The 18,040-nt window shown below is 34.6% G+C and overlaps 1 protein-coding gene across 1 annotated transcript in view; it reads left to right on the top strand.

The window, feature by feature from the left end:
* The window catches only part of Kiaa0586 (KIAA0586 ortholog), a 130,149-nt gene that overhangs the window by 92,574 nt on the left and 19,535 nt on the right, over nt 1-18,040 (top strand). The window contains exon 30 of the mRNA XM_077800343.1: nt 3,214-3,319. Within this exon, the coding sequence (XP_077656469.1) occupies nt 3,214-3,319 (106 nt within the window). The remainder of the gene's footprint in view (nt 1-3,213; nt 3,320-18,040) is intronic.

Raw genomic sequence — 18,040 nt, 5'->3', positions numbered from 1 at the left:
CCCTGTCTCTAAAGAAAATATTTAAAAAGATTGGGATGTAGCTCAGTGGTTAAGAGCCCCTGGGTTCAATCCTTGATACAAAAAAAAAAAAAAAGATTCTCAATATTGTTAGTAATTAGGAAAATGCAAACCACAATGAGATACCACCATACACACTCAATAGAAATCTATAACACTTAAAAGACTATCATGTGAACCAGGCATGGTTGTGCATATACCAGTAATCCCAGCTACTCAGGAGGCTGAGACAGAAGAATAGAAAGTTCTAAGCCAGCTTCTGCAAATTAGTGAGACCGTTAACAATTTAGTAGGATACTGTCTCAAAAAATTAAAAAAAAAAGGTCTAGGAATATAGCTTAGAGGTAAAGTACCCCCTAGGTTCACTCCCCAGTACCCACCCCCAAAAAGAATCACTGCATTATTTTATATATCAATAGTTCATTTTATTTTTATTTTCTTGCTGAATATTACATTGTACAGAATTTATCCATTAGTATTTGATAGACATTGGCGTTAGACTGGGAAACCCAGGGGTGCTTAATCACTGCACCCCATCCCCAGTCCTTTTAAAAATTTTTAATTTTGAGACGGCTTCCTACTAAGTTACTTAGAGCTTTGCTAAGTTGCTGAGACTGGCTTTGAACTTATAATTCTCCTGCCTCAGTCTCCTGAGTCCCTGGGATTAACTGTGTGTGCCATCATAGGTGGCTCTGTGGTTGATGCTTGCAAAAATTATGTTGAGTAAAAAAAAACAATCCCCCATAATAATTATGTTATACAATTTTATTTATATAAAATTCTAGAAAATTCAAACTACTATGTAGTAATAGAAAGTATTTCAGTTTTTGCCTTGGGTGGTGAGAAGTAGAGGTGGACAGGGCAAATGGGAATGAATAAATACAAAGGGGTATGAGAAAATTTGAGATTGATGAATGTGGTCATTATATTATCTTGGTTGTGGTGATGGTTTCATGGAATGGATACACACATACATACATACATACATATATGCTAGAATTTAGTAAGTTGTTCATTTTAAATATATGCAGTTTATTGTCTATTACTTACACCTCAAAAAAGCTGTTTAATAAAAAGAAAGATTGCTTGCCTCTAACTATTGGTCTATTTTACAGTAAGACTATGAAGTGTTACCAGAAGAGTAGACCTCAAAAAATTCCTTCATTAAATGTCTTTAGGGGCTGGGGATGTGGCTCAAGCAGTAGCGCGCTCGCCTGGCATGCGTACGGCCCGGGTTTGATCCTCAGCACCACATATAAACAAAGATATTGTGTCTGCCGAAAACTAAAAAATAAATATTAAAAAAAATGTCTTTAGCTAAGATTTCTTTAGTACTGTTAATAGCAGCACACTTATTTATAGTGCTTACTTAGCCAGATTCTGTCATAAATTCTTTATGTGTTTTAACTCATTTAATCCTTATAACAAAGTAATGAGAGATAGTTGTTATCTTCCTGTTATGAATGAGGAAATTGAAGTATTGAAGAGTTACATAATTTGTTCAAAGCCAAAGATAGAAAATGGCTGAGCCAGATTTGAACACAAGTAGCGCAGTTCCACAACACCACTCTTATTTGCTATGGTAAGGAAAGGAACCGACAAGAAGGTTCTAAATCAGAGTCTAAGATAGTTACAGATTGAGAATCCCATATCCAAAATGCTTACAACCAGAGTGTTTCAGATTTCATGTCTCTGTTTTTGGGATTGAAGCATATGGCATATGCATAATGAGATATCTTGGGGATGGGACTCAAGTCTAAACACAAAATTCATTTATACTTCATATACATTTTATACATACAGCCTGAAGGTAACTTTATACAATATTTTTAGTGCACCTACATTTTGGCTGTGACCTTCCATGTGAGCTCTCAGATATAGAATTTTCCACTTGAGGCATTCATGTTGGTGCCAAAGAGTTTGGGATTTTGAAATATTTCAGATTTTAGATTTTTGATGCTCAAGCCATAGTACCTGTCTTAGAAATACACACCAAAGTAGTATTTCATTCAAGACCGAAAGCTACATGACTAGTGACTCTAAACTTCAAGACAAGAGTTAAGGCTAGTTGTTATTACTCTAATCTAAAGCTGTTCATTTTTACCTCTAGATGAAGATGTGCCTGTCAGTGCTTTTGAGTATACACACACACACACACACACACACTCTCTCTCTCTCTCTCTCTCTCTCTCTCTCTCTCTCTCTCTCTCTCTCTTGAGTATATGTAGACAGGTGTTTCAGATTCTTTGGTTGTAGTTATTGGTAAGTATCCAGGGATGTCTTTTTTAAAGTTCTATTAAAGTATATCTGCTATTTGTTTTAGAACTCATTCATAATTAAGCTATAAAACAGGAAAGGAAAGTAATTGGCTAAAGTTATCACAGTTTATGAAGTTGATTGTGAAGAAATTTGTGACTCTTGTAAATTCAGATTTGCTTAAGTATGGGTAAAAAAAAAAAGACGATGGGGCTTATGGTGGAGCATACATTCTTTGAATGGCAAATGGAGGATAACAATCCCTCCTCACACTTTTGAGAATTAAATTATGTTACTATATATAAAAGCTCTTTGAAAATTGCAGTGCATTATGTAAATTTTCATTTTATGCAAAAGTGGTTATGTGGAAGAGCTTACAGCCAAATTAAGTTCTTATTCTAACTCCATCATGTGTGTATAAATCTAGACTGGTTTGCTTTATAAGTAGCTCTAAATTCTCTAATAGAAATTGTAAGAAATGGCTTAAAATAATTAAAATCCATGTATATTATTGAAATCTTTTAAAGGTTTTTTTTTCTCTTTTTAAAAAAAATTTTAAATAAGTACTGGGACTGAAATGAAACAAATTATATTCCATGCTATATGATTATGTCAAAGTGAACCCCACTATTATGTATAATGCACTAATAAAAACATTAAAAATATGTATTGATAGGTTGAGGATGTAGATCAGGGACAGAGCACTTGCCTAGCATGTGTGAAATTCTGGGTTCTATCCCCAGCACTGCAAGAAAAGGAAAAAAGAAAAAAATGTACTCTATCACTCATTTGTTAGAAGTGCTAATAAATAACAAAATGATTAAAAGGTAATTTGAAAGCAAGCATATTATTAAAAATTTTTATAATAAACACCTGAATAACTGCTCAGATTTTAACTTAGAAAAATAATATTGTGACTTTATGTCTTAAATTCTTTAGTATCAACAAAAGCAGGATGAGGATGTTAAAGAAGTTGAACACAAGCCAGTAAAAAGTCGTTTAATACATGTGAGAAGTAAATCTGATATTACACTTTCACCACAAGGTAAGAATTGTTTTTAAAATAGGTAATAATATAAATTTGATACTTATCCTAATAGTAAACAGATATATCCTGAGAGTTCTTTTCTTTTACATATATCTTACTCTTATTTCTAGGATAATTTTTTCCCTCATTTTGTCTGTTTGGATGAAGAATCTTGTATTTTACTATAAATTTGTTAATTCTTTTTACCAGTAAACACTATTTCTATTTGATTTTTAAAACTCTTAGTTAATGTTTTCCTTGAATGTTAACTTTTGGTTTTTATATAACTAAATGTCAGGTTCTTTTTAATTAGACATAAATCTATATATCATAGTTGTCTGTCTTAAATTATAATACATTTAAGGCAGGAATCATGGCTGTAGAAAGGACATTTTGTATTGTGTAGTGAAATCAACTAAGTATAACAACAACAACAACAAATGATTCTCATGTTACATGCTATTATCATGTGGATGCAGTTTTCTATATTATTGTAGTATCAAAATTGTGTAACTCCACAAATTAGCACTGAAGCATTTTGACATTGTTTTTATGTTTCCGTGAATTTTTGTGCTTTTTTTTTTTTTTTTTTTTTTTTTTGCCTTCTTGCTTCTTGGTCTTTTGTATTTTATATAACCGAGATTGAAATTTGGAGTAGAAATTAATATCACTTTTGCTTAAAAACTTTTTGTCTATAATCCAGGAAGAAGTGTTAGGAATATTTTGAATAATTGAATATTTTTTTCTTGCTTTTATGAGTAATGGGGTGATTTTTTTCTATAGCTAATTTTTATTTAATGTTATAATATATGAATGAATGCATATTATTGAATGCCAGTATAATTATAAATATAGCTATGGACCTAAATGAGAGAAGTGCCCAAGGTAGTTATTAGGATTATCCTGGGGCTGAGGGTCAGTGGTAGAGCACTTGCCTATTGTTTGAGAGACCCTGGGATGAACCTAGTACAACAACAACAATAAAAAAGAGGGTTATATCATATGAAATTTAGGCTTTAACTCTTCCATTTTTTTGTTTCTCTCTTAATCCAACTTTTCAGAACACTTGAACACTTTTAACCTATCCATGGTACATAAGTGGTAAATTTTATTTTAGAATCATATGAAAAATTGCCTATAAGAATTTCTTGTGGTGATTTAGAAATTAATCATGGCAGTATATTATATATATGAGCAAATAAATATTCTTAAGGTAATAACATGACTGATTTGATATCCCTTCTACTGAGTGCTATTGCCTTTAATTGTCAGTGTAGTTCATTTAGTGTTTTTCTTTTTTTCTTTTTGGTACTGGAGATTGAATCCAAGCATACAACCACTGAGCCTGTATCCCCAGCTCTTTTTTTATTTTGAGACAAGATCTCATTAAGTTGCCGAGGGCCTTGCTAAATTGTTGAGGCTGACTTTGAACTTGCAATAAACCTCTTCCTTAGTCTCCCGAACTTCTGGGATTATAGGCATGTGCTGCCACGCCTGGCTAGTTTAATTTTTTAAAAAACATTTTGGCTGGACTCAGTATAATCCCAGCTCCTCAGGAGGCTTAGACAGGAGAAGAGTTCTGCCTGAACCATGAACAAGGTTCTGGGTTTAATTCCCAGTACTTGGTAAAAAGAAAGAAAGAATTTCTTAGTTATAAATGAATTGTATTTTCTTGAGGGACATTTTACCTAATAAAACAACTGATTTAGCTCATAGGAAGGTAACTTTGGTATGATTTTACTGTCTTTAGGAAAGTGACGATGTTTTCAGTTTCACTTTATGTGAATGTTTCACCACAGGATGGCAATAGTTACATTTTTGTTGACTTACAGCAATGCCATTAAGTAATGTCCAGTTGACATTTAATAGGTAAACAAGTCATAAGAAAAATAAAAGAAACCTAGAAATTAGCCAGTAGGAGAAAGTTTACAGCTGTTAGACTTAATATGTTTAATTTTTTTTTGCGTTTAATATTACATCTAATTCAAAAGTTAGGAGAGCAGACCTATTTCAGCCTCAACTAAGACACATAAAAACCCAATGGGTTATAAATAGAGTATTTTAAATAGAAGCCAAGTCTTTCACTCTATAGTTGATATATATCTCTAGACTGAATATTTCTTGAATGGGATATAATTGCCTTGGCAAATGCAGACAGTTATGACTTTTTCCCATAAATTTTATGTTTTTTTTTTCTTTTCTAATGAAATTCTGAGACTTTGCCAAATATTTCAGAGAATAGAAAGCCAGAGTGCCAAAATAATCCTCTAAGGCTCTCAGGACTTGGGGTGACCTTGAAGAAATTCAATCCTATCTCTTAACACTCAGAGGCCTTGAAGATAAGGAAATTCATCCTATCACCAGGGAATCAAAACCACATCTTTTCTGGGAGATAAATGTTTCTAAGCATACTTGAACCCCAAATTATTTCAGGGGGAAGTATCATGTACTTTACTTTGAAATGTATAGTAGCTTAATATGCAAATATAAAAAATCAAAGCAGTTTACTAGAAATAGCACCTTTTTTAATGCTCATTCATTCAAAATTGAGGCTATGGTAGAACATAGATTCTAACACTATGCTGCTAAGAAATCTGCAATATCCTTGTTTTTTAAATTTTCCCCTCCTTAGCTATTACTTTCATATTTTAATATAAAAGAGACAAATTGAATTGATTGTTCTCACAGATGACATCTTTGGAAAAGGGTTGTTTCATTTGGTATTGAATTCATAGGGTATGTTTTTGACTACATGATACCACTTATCTGATTATATATACTGATGAATGTCTAACAATTTTGTAGTGAAAGCAACTTCTGAGAAAGTGGTTTTCATTTCTATTATTTTCCCTTTAACTGTTCAAGTTAGCTATCTTTAATACAAGTGAGACTACTTTGAAATCAGTTTGGATGAACACAAGAACTAAATTCGATAAAGTGGTATGTTAAAATAGCTCACTTTTTTTTCCCACTACCACTGAGCTACTGGGCTACATCCCCAGCCCTTTTTAAATTTTAATTTAAATTTTTGAGACAGAACCTCACTAAGTTGCCCAGGTTGACCTTGGTTTTGTGATCTTCCTGCCTCAGCTTCTCAACTAGCTGGGATTACAAGCATGTGCAACAGTACCCAGTTTGAAATAGTTTGTTTTTAAAAAAAATACTTTCCTCTTTTAGGTTCTCTCTGAAAAATTTAAAACTATCATGATAAATAATAATTAGAAAGTCAAACATACTATACAATAATGAGAAAAAAATTAGATCATATGTTTTATGGTTAAATGCTAGGATGGATTGGATTGGATTGTCAAAGTCATAGTAATTTTTAGTTTTCTTATTCGTAGATTATGTTGTTCAGAATGTGTGTGTGTGTGTGTGTGTGTGTATAAACACTAAAAACAATAGATGTAATTGTAGTAATTAATCAACATCAGTTTATGTTTTTGTGGGAAACGAGAATTATGAATTTTTTTAGCATTATATACTGAGTTCAATGCCTAGCGACCTTACCACCTTCCTACCTCACATACTATGATTATAACTTTAAATATGTAAGAATTAGGAAATTCAAAGCTTATTCTTTGTAGAAGCTATTTCTGACCATGTATGCAAATAAATCATTTTTGTTCTTTAATAAAGTGATAGAGTTTTTGCCTTTGTATTTTAAAATATGGCTAAATCCCAATAACTATCAGAATTATAATTAATCTTAATAATTTCAAAACTATAGCTAAATGTTTTAAGTTTGTTTTGTTTTTTGGTTTTAGTATTAGGTATGATAGTGATTCCAAAAAATGTAATGTGGGGGAGCAGGGAGTTTTGCTCAGTGGTTAGCAAGCATGAGGCCAGGGTTTTATTCCCAGCACTACAAGAAAAAATAAGTAAAAAAGAAAAGAAATATCTGAGAGAGGGGTGGATGTGGTACCTACTAATGTCTATGAAAAAAAAAACCCCATAAATTTAAATGTTTAACAAGCATTATCTGAATAAATGTGTCTTCTGCAAATTATTATTGATTAGCAAAAAAGAAATTCCCTTTGAAATGTTGCTGAATTTGGGGATTTTGTTTCTGCCCAGGATGAGGAAAGTGGAAGAGTATCACTGCTACTCAAATTATAATAAAATGTTAGATAAACCACAAAATCATAACATTTCTTAAACTCATCAGAGGGCTTATAATGCTTATGACATAAAAGCTAAGTAGGCTAAAGTCCAAAGAAAAGCAGAGTTCTCCAGAAGAAGGAATACAAGTACTGTCTCACCTGTGCCAGAACACAGTCACAGGAAGAGAGGTTGGGCACCAGCCAAGCAGACAAGAAGCATTTGGCTAAACTCTCTTAGTGGGTTGCCAAAGGTCCTGTATATAGGTAGACACATTGGAAGTTACAGATACAAGGGAATTTATAGCCACTTGTGGGCTTCCTCCCCACAGATCTTTAGAGAAAAATTAGGGGAGGGCAAGAGAATGGAAAGAATCCCCTTCATTGGTAAGGCCTAGGTGGCTGTCAGTTCCAGATAGAGGAGACCCTGTTTTGACTCATTGTCTATAAGAAAAAAGGCCTTAAGCCACCCAACAGGGGGCCGCATATCTAATACATCCAGGGTACAGGTAAAAACTCATTGCTAGGGGAAAGGTAAAGAAAAGACTGTCTACCCTTGGGAAAGAGGAAGGAAAGATTGGGCCCACAATCTTATGTAAATACCATTAAAAGTTTTCTGTTGCTGTCTGGTACGGTGGCACATGCCCGTAATCCCAGCAACTAGGGAGACTGAGGAGGCTGGAGGATCTCAAGTTTGAGGTCAGCCTCAGCAATTTAAGAAGACCCTCAACAACTTAGCAAGACCTTGTTTCAAAATTTAAAAATGAAAAGGGCTAGAAATGTAGATCAGTGGTAAATTACCCCTGGATTCAATCCCCAGGATCAAAAAAGAAAAAAAAAAAGTTTTCTATTGTTGGAGGAGGGGTGGGAAAATCCTTCACAAAACTTGCCAAAGGGTCAAGGCAGAATTTGGCTGCCACAGGAAGGAGAAGCAGGGTCACTCCATCATGAGTTCTAACATGGGCCCCAGGCCTACTGAATCTGCCTGGGACTGACATGGGACTAGGATAACAGAGAACCATGCCATTCCCCACCTTGAGAACAACTGGATAATGAGCAGCAGTAGCCGGATCTCAAAACTCATGCTCTGGAGCAGGTAGTTGCACAGTGAAGGCCAAAAGCTGATGGTGGAAAAGAAACACTGAGGAAAACTCTTGGGCATCCTAGGGCCCACTCTAAAAACAAAGTAACACTAGAAGAATTTGAAATGCAGCAAGGGCAAATCTCAAAGCCAGCTTAATTCATGACTTTGTTGACTCAACCCTTCCCACTAGTGGCCTACTTACAGAAGAGGTATTTCCATTTTCATACATTAATATCTTTATTTTTGTCTCTATTGTTTTACCTACAATAGCAGTTAATAAAAATTAAAAGAAAATAAGAAAAAACAATGACAAATGTACTTCTTTTTCTTTCTTTCTTTTTTCCCTGTGAGATCAAATCCAGAGCTTTGCACGTGCTGGGCAAGTACTCGATCACTGAGTTTCATCCCCAGCCTTCTGTTTTTTATTTCTTTTCTAAGAGTTGGGGTTTCACTGTGTTGCCCAGGCTATCCCTGAACTACTGGTTAATTCTCTTGTCTCAGCTTTACTGGTAGCTGGGACTATCAGCACGTGCCACCATGCTTAGCACAGTCTTACTCTTAAGAAACCAAGCAATCAACAGAACAAGGATCAGTGGTCTCATATGTTGATATTGTTAGTAAATTAGCTATGTAAAGGCCCCAGTAGGAAAAGTCAACAAAATATGTATGAACAGAGTATGAAAACTTGAACAAAGAGGTGCAAATAAAAAGAAAGGGTCAAATTATCACGAGCCCTCTGTGGGCTGTGTGTGGACTGTTGTGCATCATAGCCTAATGAGGGGATAGGTCTGGCATTGGGAACCTCCTGTGGCACCCCCACAGGGATTGATTGATTGCCTGTTGCAGGTAAACTTCCCCCTCAAGCTTTGCCAGAGATCCCACACAGCACCTGAGATGGGTGTGACCTGAGAAGATGCCAACCAACCTGCTGACTACTAGACATCATGAAGCAAGATTCTGCCCTTGAAATCTTATCCCTGCCTTTGATGTACCCCCTTAAATAAATCACTGGAGCCATCTTTTCTTTGTCTAGTTCTAGAGCCCATGTGGACTAGATCTATCAGGGCTTTCACGATAAGTATGTTTCTGAATATTTATGTTTTTGTTATTCACTAATTTTTAAGAACTCCCCAATGAGACTCTGGCTGTCACTCCCATTATCAAGTAGAAGTCTTGGGGTGGAGTATAGTCATAAAGAATGACATCCGTGGTCTTATCAGTAGACTCAACATAGCCAAGAAATCAGTAAACTTGAAGATAGCCAATAGAAATTGAAACACAAAAAGGCGACTGAGAAGAAAGACTGAGCATTCAAGAGCTATGGGGCAATACCAGACAGCCTAACATACTTATAATTGGAATCCCAGCAAGGAAAGAAAGCAGATGAGAAAGAAGTACTTGAGGAAATCATTCAATAATTTTATGGGAATAATGAATATAAACCATAGATCCAAGAATTTCAGAGAACTCTATCCAAGGTGAAGAGAAAAATATATATATACACATAATATTCAGAAAGGTAGAGCAACTCTAATTCTGTTACATTCATGGTGGGAATACAAAACGGAACAGCCACCTTGGAAAACAGTTTGGTCGTTTCTTATAAATTACATATATTTACTGTATTTACTCAAAAGAAATGAAAATTTATGTTCACAGAAAATCTGTACTAAAATGTCTTTTAGTGGTTTTGCTCATAACTCCCCAAAGGTAGAATCAACCAAATGTCCTTCTACGCGTAAATAAGTAACCTGTGATACACAGATACAGTGGAATCTATTAGCAATTAAAGGGAATGAACTTCTGGTATACACACAACAGAGCAAATGAAACTCAGCTCCTTTTTATGAAGTAAAAGAAACCAAATCAAAAAGATACATATATACTGTATGGTCCCATTTACATGACATTTTAGAAAAGGCAAAATTATAGAGGCAGATCAGTGGTGGCCCACCAGGGGAGTTCAAATAACAGGAAGGAAATTTCTAGGATAATGAAAATGATTGGGGTAGTGATTATATAATCCAGTGAATTTGTCAAGGGTAAATTTTACTGATTATGAACTATATTCAAATGACATAAGTAAATATTGCTGAGTTTATGATATTTCTTTTTCCATTATGAGTTTTCTTAATTAACATTATGAAAATGTATTATTTGGGAAGATATGAGAGATTTTGTTGTTAAAAGGTATGTAAATGTGGGGGCTGGGGTTGTGGCTCAGTGATAGAGCACTTGTCTTGCGTGTGTGAGGCACTGGGTTCAATTCTCAACACCACATATAAATAAATGAATAAAATAAAGGTCCATCAACAACTAAAAAAATATTTTTAAAAAGGTATTTAAATGTGGCGCTGAGTATATTGTATATTACATTTATGTATTCTTACATCTTTTTCTTCTGTTTAACACTTCAGGAGGGAATAGTTTGATATATTTTATAGTACAGTATATTTTCAGTATAATGTACACTGAATTTTAGGTGTTTATTAAAATTAAATTCCATTCATCTGGGTGTGGTGGTAGACTCAGGAAGCTGAGGCAGGAGGCTCACTTGAGCTCACAAGTTTAAGACCAGCCTAGGTAACATTGCAAAACCCCATCTCAAAAATAAATAAATTCCATCCAAACCAAAAGTTCCGAACACTTGTGCTTTGTAGTTAGTAGCAGTTATCTAGAAACAAAAAATGGTATTGTATGTGCTAAAAAATCCAAACTGCCCAATAGAAATACTCTCATTTTACAATGTGATTTTTAGATTTTAGAAAGGAAAGAACTGTCAGCCCCTAACTTATGGCTTTTTCATGCACATCCAGTATAACTAATTGATCTGGTTAAATGAACAATAACGGAACGCTCTCCATTATCCCTACTTCAAATCCTCAATGCTTTTGTGCATTATTGTCCTCCACCTGGAGTTACCTTCTCTCTGCACCCTGTGTGCCTACAAATTATTTATTCTTCAACATTTAATCCCATCTTTCTGAGCCTTTACTGAATGTCTGATTAAAAATAATGCATTCAGGGGCTGGAGTTGTAACTCAGTGGTGGAGCACTTGTCTCGCACATGTGAGGTACTACGTTTGAACCTCAGTACCACAGAAAAATAAATTAAAAAAAAAAGATATTGTGTCCATAAAAAAAATAAAAAGTAATGCATTCATTTTAACCTACCCTTCCCCCCATCTTTTTTCTTCCCTGAACATAATCATTATCTTAGTAGTAATCTCCATTTACTGAAGGCTTATCAGGCATTGTATCGTTGTTTCGTTTATTCTTCAAAATACCATATCAGGAAGGTAGTTTTATTTCATTTTATTACAGAGTGAGAAATACGGTTAACTAATTTTCCAAAAGCACACAATTTAGAAATTGTAGCTCTGGAATTCAAGTCCATAATAGCAAAACAAAACAATCCAGTTTTAAAAATGGGTCAAAAATTACAAAGCTGATGCTTTTTTTTCTTGTTTTTTTTTTTCAATATCTTTTTAGTTATAGGTGGGCACAATATCTTTATTTTATTTTATTTTTTTTAACTTTTTTAGTTGAACATCTTTATTTTACTTATTTATTTACTTTATGTGGTGCAGAGGATTAAACCCAGTGCCTCACAGATGCAAGGCAAACGCTCTACCATTGAGCCTCAACTTCAGCCCCATTTATTTTATTTTTATGTGGTGCTTTGGATAGAACCTAGTGCCTCACGCATGTTAGGCGAGCGCTCTACTTCTTGAGCCACAACCCCAGCCCTTTTTCCTTGTTTTATACTGCATAATGAATAAGCATTTGACAGGTACTTATCATGTGACTTAACAGATTGTTGGCAAGAGCTGCTTTTATCATTTCTGTAATCCCTAGACCTATTATTTAAAATTTAAGGAAAAGTGATATATGGAATGATTTAGTGATTATTTTTTGTTAAGATAATGTTATCTTGTTTTTTTAGAGTTTCTTTCCCAATGTAGCATTGTGCATAGCACACAGTTGATGATCCGTAAGTGTCCACTAAATTGAATTTGATGATCACAGTATTTACTATTGACTATGAATCACATTTTTTTTGAGAGAGAGAGAGAGAGAGAGAGAGAGAGAGAGAGAGAGAGAGAGAGAATTTTTTAATATTTATTTTTTAGTTTTCGATGGACACAACATCTTTGTTTGTATGTGGTGCTGAGGATTGAACCCGGGCCGCATGCATGCCAGGCAAGCGTGCTACCGATTGAGCCACATCCCAGCCTTATGAATCACATTTAATTCTATCATTTAGTAATAAGATAGAAGGAAGGCAAGAGAGAAAATTAGAATATTTCATTACAGTCATTTTTTAAGTTATTGACACTCTTGGTACAGAGTGGAATAATCTAAAGTCATTTTTAATTGCTTTTCTAAAAGATTTGTGATTTCTTTTGTAGTAGTAATATAAATTTTCATCTTCAAGGTCATATTAGTTGAACAGAGGGTAGGGGAAGCTAAGAATGTGACCAAAGGTGAGGAAAATAAACGTCAGGTTGTATATTAGAATGTGGGCAGTTTTTTTGTACTTCAAGAAAAACACTGGTCATTCATTCATTTTAAAAATTGATATATAATTTAGATACTATCTATATACTTCTCCCTTATAAAAGTGTATTGTTATTGTTTTTACTATTCAAAAAGTTGCAAAACTATCACCAATCTCTAATTCCAGAACATTTTCTTTTACACCCTGCCCCCCAAAAAACAAAAAAACACATCCATTTGTTGTTATTCATTCTCACCTCCCCCTGCCCTGGGAACCACTAATCTAATTCCTATCTTTTTGGATTTACCTTTTCTGGACATTTCATAGAAATAGAAATATACCCTAAGTGGTTTTTTTGTTTGATTTCTATCACTTAACCTAATGTTTTCAAGGAACATTCATGTTGTAGCAGTTATCCACTGTAGTTGGCTATGCGTTGTCCCCCATCTGTTTACGTGTGGAAGCCTTGATCCCCAGTGCAGCAATGTTCAGAGGTCAGGTTTTTAGGAAATGATTGGATCATGAGAGCTCTAACCTCATCAGTGGATTGATCTATTGATGAAGTAATAACTTAATGGCATTATTGAGAGACAGTGGAACTCACAGGAGGTGGGACCTAGCTGGAGTAAGTGGGTCACTGGGGGTGTGCCCTGGGGGATACATCTTGTCCCTGGCCCCTTCCTCCCTCTTTCTCTACTTCTGGGTAATCGGGAGGTGAGCAGCTTTCATAGATCATGTCCTTCTGCCATGATGTTCTGCTTCACCTCAGGACCAAAGCAGTGGAGCCAGCTGACCATGAACTGAAACTACTTGAAACTATGAACCAAAATAAATCTTTCCTCTGTTATTTTTCTTTCAAGTATTTTATCATAGTAACCAAAAGTTGACTAACACAATTATTTGATTTCTTTTTATGCTTGAGTAATATTCCCTTACACATTCATTTTCAGGTCAGCCTTTTTTAGTATCCCTATTATGCAAAGTTCTGTAGGTAGTTCTGTGGATCTAGAGATCTTCCTGCTTCATCCTGCTGAGTAGCTGGGGATTATAGTCATGCACCACTATGCCTGCTTTAATTTTATTTTTGTAGCATTAATTATACATTGTGTATGAAAAGCTTAGATTTTTCTCAAATCTATCATTAAATGCATCTCACCAGAAGCATATACCGGGATTATTTTGAAGACTCACAAACATTCCAAAAAAACTCTGCAACCCTTTTATTGTTCTTAGCCAGATTTTCTTAAACCTGACTTTAAATTTTTTATTGATGTAAAATATAAGTCATTAGATCAATTAGTAGCCTTTATTTAACAACCACTAAAAATAATTTAACCTTATAAAAATAATAATCTCCGAGGTAAATGTAGATTTGATGACATCTTTATACATTTATATTGATCAGATAAATACTTTAGTCTTTGGGAGCAGAGGAATCATCTCTAGTTCAATAGAACCAAAGGTCATAATTGTGGCTAGTGGTAGGATGTGATCTGACTTATAATTTAATAATATTTTTATTATACCATGCTGCCCTCTTCCAAATAAAATTACATATAATTGCAAGTTAATATATTATGTATGCTGTTCTTCTAATCATCATAATAATTGTTCATTTAACTGTTGTAGTGATTTTAGTTTTCTATAAATAAAGTAAAATCTAAATAGACTATTTTATCCAAGAGAGTAATAGATTGTTCTACTAACCTAGTTCTACCCGTTTTCTTCATATATTGGAAATAAAAGAGAAGGTTGACTAATTTCAATTTAAAATTATTAGAACAAAATAGTATTTATAGGCTTATTATACTTGTAGGAAGTGCCACTAATGGATAGTTTGTTAGTCTCTAATATAGTGTTTCTTAAACTTTAATAGACATGAAAGTACTTATTTAACATGTAGATCCTAGGCGTCTCCTGAAACTCTGCCTGAGGCAGGGCCTGGGAATAGGAAAGTTAAACTCTAGTACCCCTGTGAGTCTGGCACAGGAGAGGGAGGATTACCCTTTGAGAAACTCTGCTTAGTGAGTGGCTCCAGTTGTTTGGCGGACTTGGTTCTCCATGGAGTTAGAGGTGTTACAGCATAGAACATGCAAGATACTTAATCTCTCTCTGCTTTTCTTGTTTGTGATATAGTACATATTTTTATAGGTTGATACAGTAATTAAAAACAAAATGCACTTATAATAGGATATGACATATATTAAGAGTAATAAAAGTATTATTTATTAGCATGGCTGTATCTAGGAAATCTCTTCTTTTTAATACTCATGTTGTAATCAACTCTCCTTTAACAAATAGGGATTGAACTTGTATTAGTCTTAAGCTTTATGAGAAAAACCTAAAGGTGGTCTGTGTAGTGTTAGGGCGATAAATTGAACATTTTGCCTCCTTAGTGAATATAATTAAGACTATAGTTATACTATAATTATATATGCTACATACCTCAGATTCTTTACATAATTTTCTGTTGATTTGTATGTTTGATAGCTAAGGTGAAGGTTATTAACCAGGGCAATTTCCAGCATAATTCTAGACATTGAAAGGTGGAGGTTTTAGTAAATTGCATTCTGTCAACAATTCTCTCATCTTTAAATCCCAAAGAGACTGATAATTCAAGAGTTCAACATTCATGTATAGGCTATGACATACTGATTAGAAGTGTAATTAAGACTTGAGGGCAGTATGTGTACACATGAAAATATTTAAAAATTATTATTAGGGGAGAACCCTTTGAATTTCTAACAACAAAAGATAACACAATTTCATTTATTATCCTTATAAACATATGTTCTTGACAAACATTTTTTCCCTTTTATTGTCCTTACATATTTTATTATGTAGAAAAGTTAATGTTTAATTTGATTAAACTTTCTTATCCATAATAATTTTGCTTTTTACCACTATTATCATTTCATGTTATATAGAATAAGATTTTGTTTTTGTAAAATGCCCCAAACTTGTGCCTTTGGTTGAACATTTTCCCCATCCCTACTTTAAGCAAATATCTAACATCATCTAGGAAGGTCTGATACTGGTAGCTTTATGGAGGAAGGAAAAAAAAAACACTAATTTTTTTTAAATGGGAAAAAATCTCCCAAGAATTGTACTTTGCCACAGAAAACAGATAACATTAAGTAAATGCCATAGTCCATGTGATTCATATGTAAAACACATAATTCAAGCTTAATGGAAGCTCTTAAAAGACCTGTCATACCAAAGCAAACCTATGATGATTTAGAAATGAAATGCAAATGAGGGTGCCAGACACTGGAGGTGAGAGGAACAAACTAAAATTTGGATTTAGGCATGTGAAGGTCTTCTAGGCTTGTTTCATTGATTTTGGATGATGTTTTAGTATCTGTTTATGAAGAAGAGGTTCTAAGGGAATTGTCTTTAAACCTAGTTCCATTGCTTACAATATCTGGTCTTAGAAGAATTCAAATATATTCTTTCCTGTGTAGAGCCATCTTTTTTAAGGAATAGATGAGATGTAGACTGAGATTTAAATGATGCTGTGTTGAAGCAATAGTGCACTGATTAGCTGGGACTATGATTTCTTTTTTTTTTTTTTTTAAGAGAGAGTGAGAGAGGAGAGAGAGAGAGAGAGAGAGAGAGAGAGAGAGAATTTTTAATATTTATTTTTTAGTTCTTGGCGGACTCAACATCTTTGTTGGTATGTGGTGCTGAGGATCGAACCCGGGCCGCACGCATGGCAGGCGAGCGCGCTACCGCTTGAGCCACATCCCCAGCCCTGGGACTATGATTTCTAAGAGGGCTTTTTATTACCTTTCATTATATATGCTACATACCTCGGATTCTTTTACATAATTTTCCATTGATTTATATGTTTGATAGCTAAGGTGAAACTTCTTCTTTTGTAAGGTCTACTCTTTCCAATGCAAAGAGTTCTGGCTGCTCTGCCCTCAACTTCAACACCTCCGTTGTTTTTGAAGTACCAATATATTGAGGAATGAAGAACAGCTTTACTATTTAGAATATGTGGGGGTAACTGTTTTATTAAGGATATAGCTTTTTTCCCCTCTTCCCTCCCCTAACTAACCTGGTTGGTTTTGAATAATGAGACAAGGATGCAGGTATTTGGAAGTGGCTAGTGCATTAGTTAAATGGAGCCACTTTGGTCATATTTTCTCCCATGTGTGGTGGCGTCTCTATTTATTCGATCCTTTTTCTTCTTGGCTGTCTATTCCTGGGGCTCCATATGATTTTGGGTGGGGATACCAGGGATTAAACCCAGGGGTGCTTAACTACTAAGCCACATCCCCAGCCCTTTTTTATATTTTGAGACAAGGTCTTGCTAAGTTACATATGGCCTCTAAAGGTTGCTGAGGCTGCCCTTGAACTTGCGTTCCTTCTGCCTCAGCCTCCTGAACTGCTAGGATTACAGACATGTGCCTCTGAGTCCAGCTCCATATCATTTTTGACCTATAGTTACCTATTGTTTCAGTCCACAGACAGAGTAATTTATAAAAACTAAAAGTTGACTCAGCTCATTGTTCTGAGGGCTGGAAAGTTCAAGATTGGGTAGCTGTCTTTGGTGAGGTCCTCCTCGTTGGGGGGGACTCGCAGAGTCCCAGAGTAACACAGGGTACCATGTGATGAGACAGAACATACTAGATCTCTCCTCCTCCTTTTTTAAAGTCACACCCCTATGGCCTCATTTAACTTTAATTACCTCCTGAAAGTCCCACCACTAAATAGCACAGTAGGATTAATTTTCTTCCCCTGAATATCTCACAATGAGGATTAAATTTCAATGTAAGTTTTGATGGGGACATTAAAACCATAGCACTTGTGTAAGTACAAGTACAGTGTTTTCACCATCCAAGATTTCAATGTCTCCTTGATCTATACTGATCTCCATTCTGTATTCTATTTTCAAGTGTTTCTGATTTTGTTCCTTTGGAATTAAGATGTAATTTGTCAGTTATAGCCAGTTAGCTACTGGGATGTGGGACTTGGACTGAACTTTTGCTTTTTTCCAGTGATTCTTTTTATTGATTGATCTTATTTAGCTTTCACATAGCACTTAT

This window comes from Urocitellus parryii, chromosome 6, assembly GCF_045843805.1.
Source record: "Urocitellus parryii isolate mUroPar1 chromosome 6, mUroPar1.hap1, whole genome shotgun sequence".
NCBI classification, from domain to species: Eukaryota; Metazoa; Chordata; class Mammalia; order Rodentia; family Sciuridae; genus Urocitellus; species Urocitellus parryii.
Note: the sequence above shows the minus strand (reverse complement) of the source record. Positions and strands in the feature narration are given on the sequence as shown.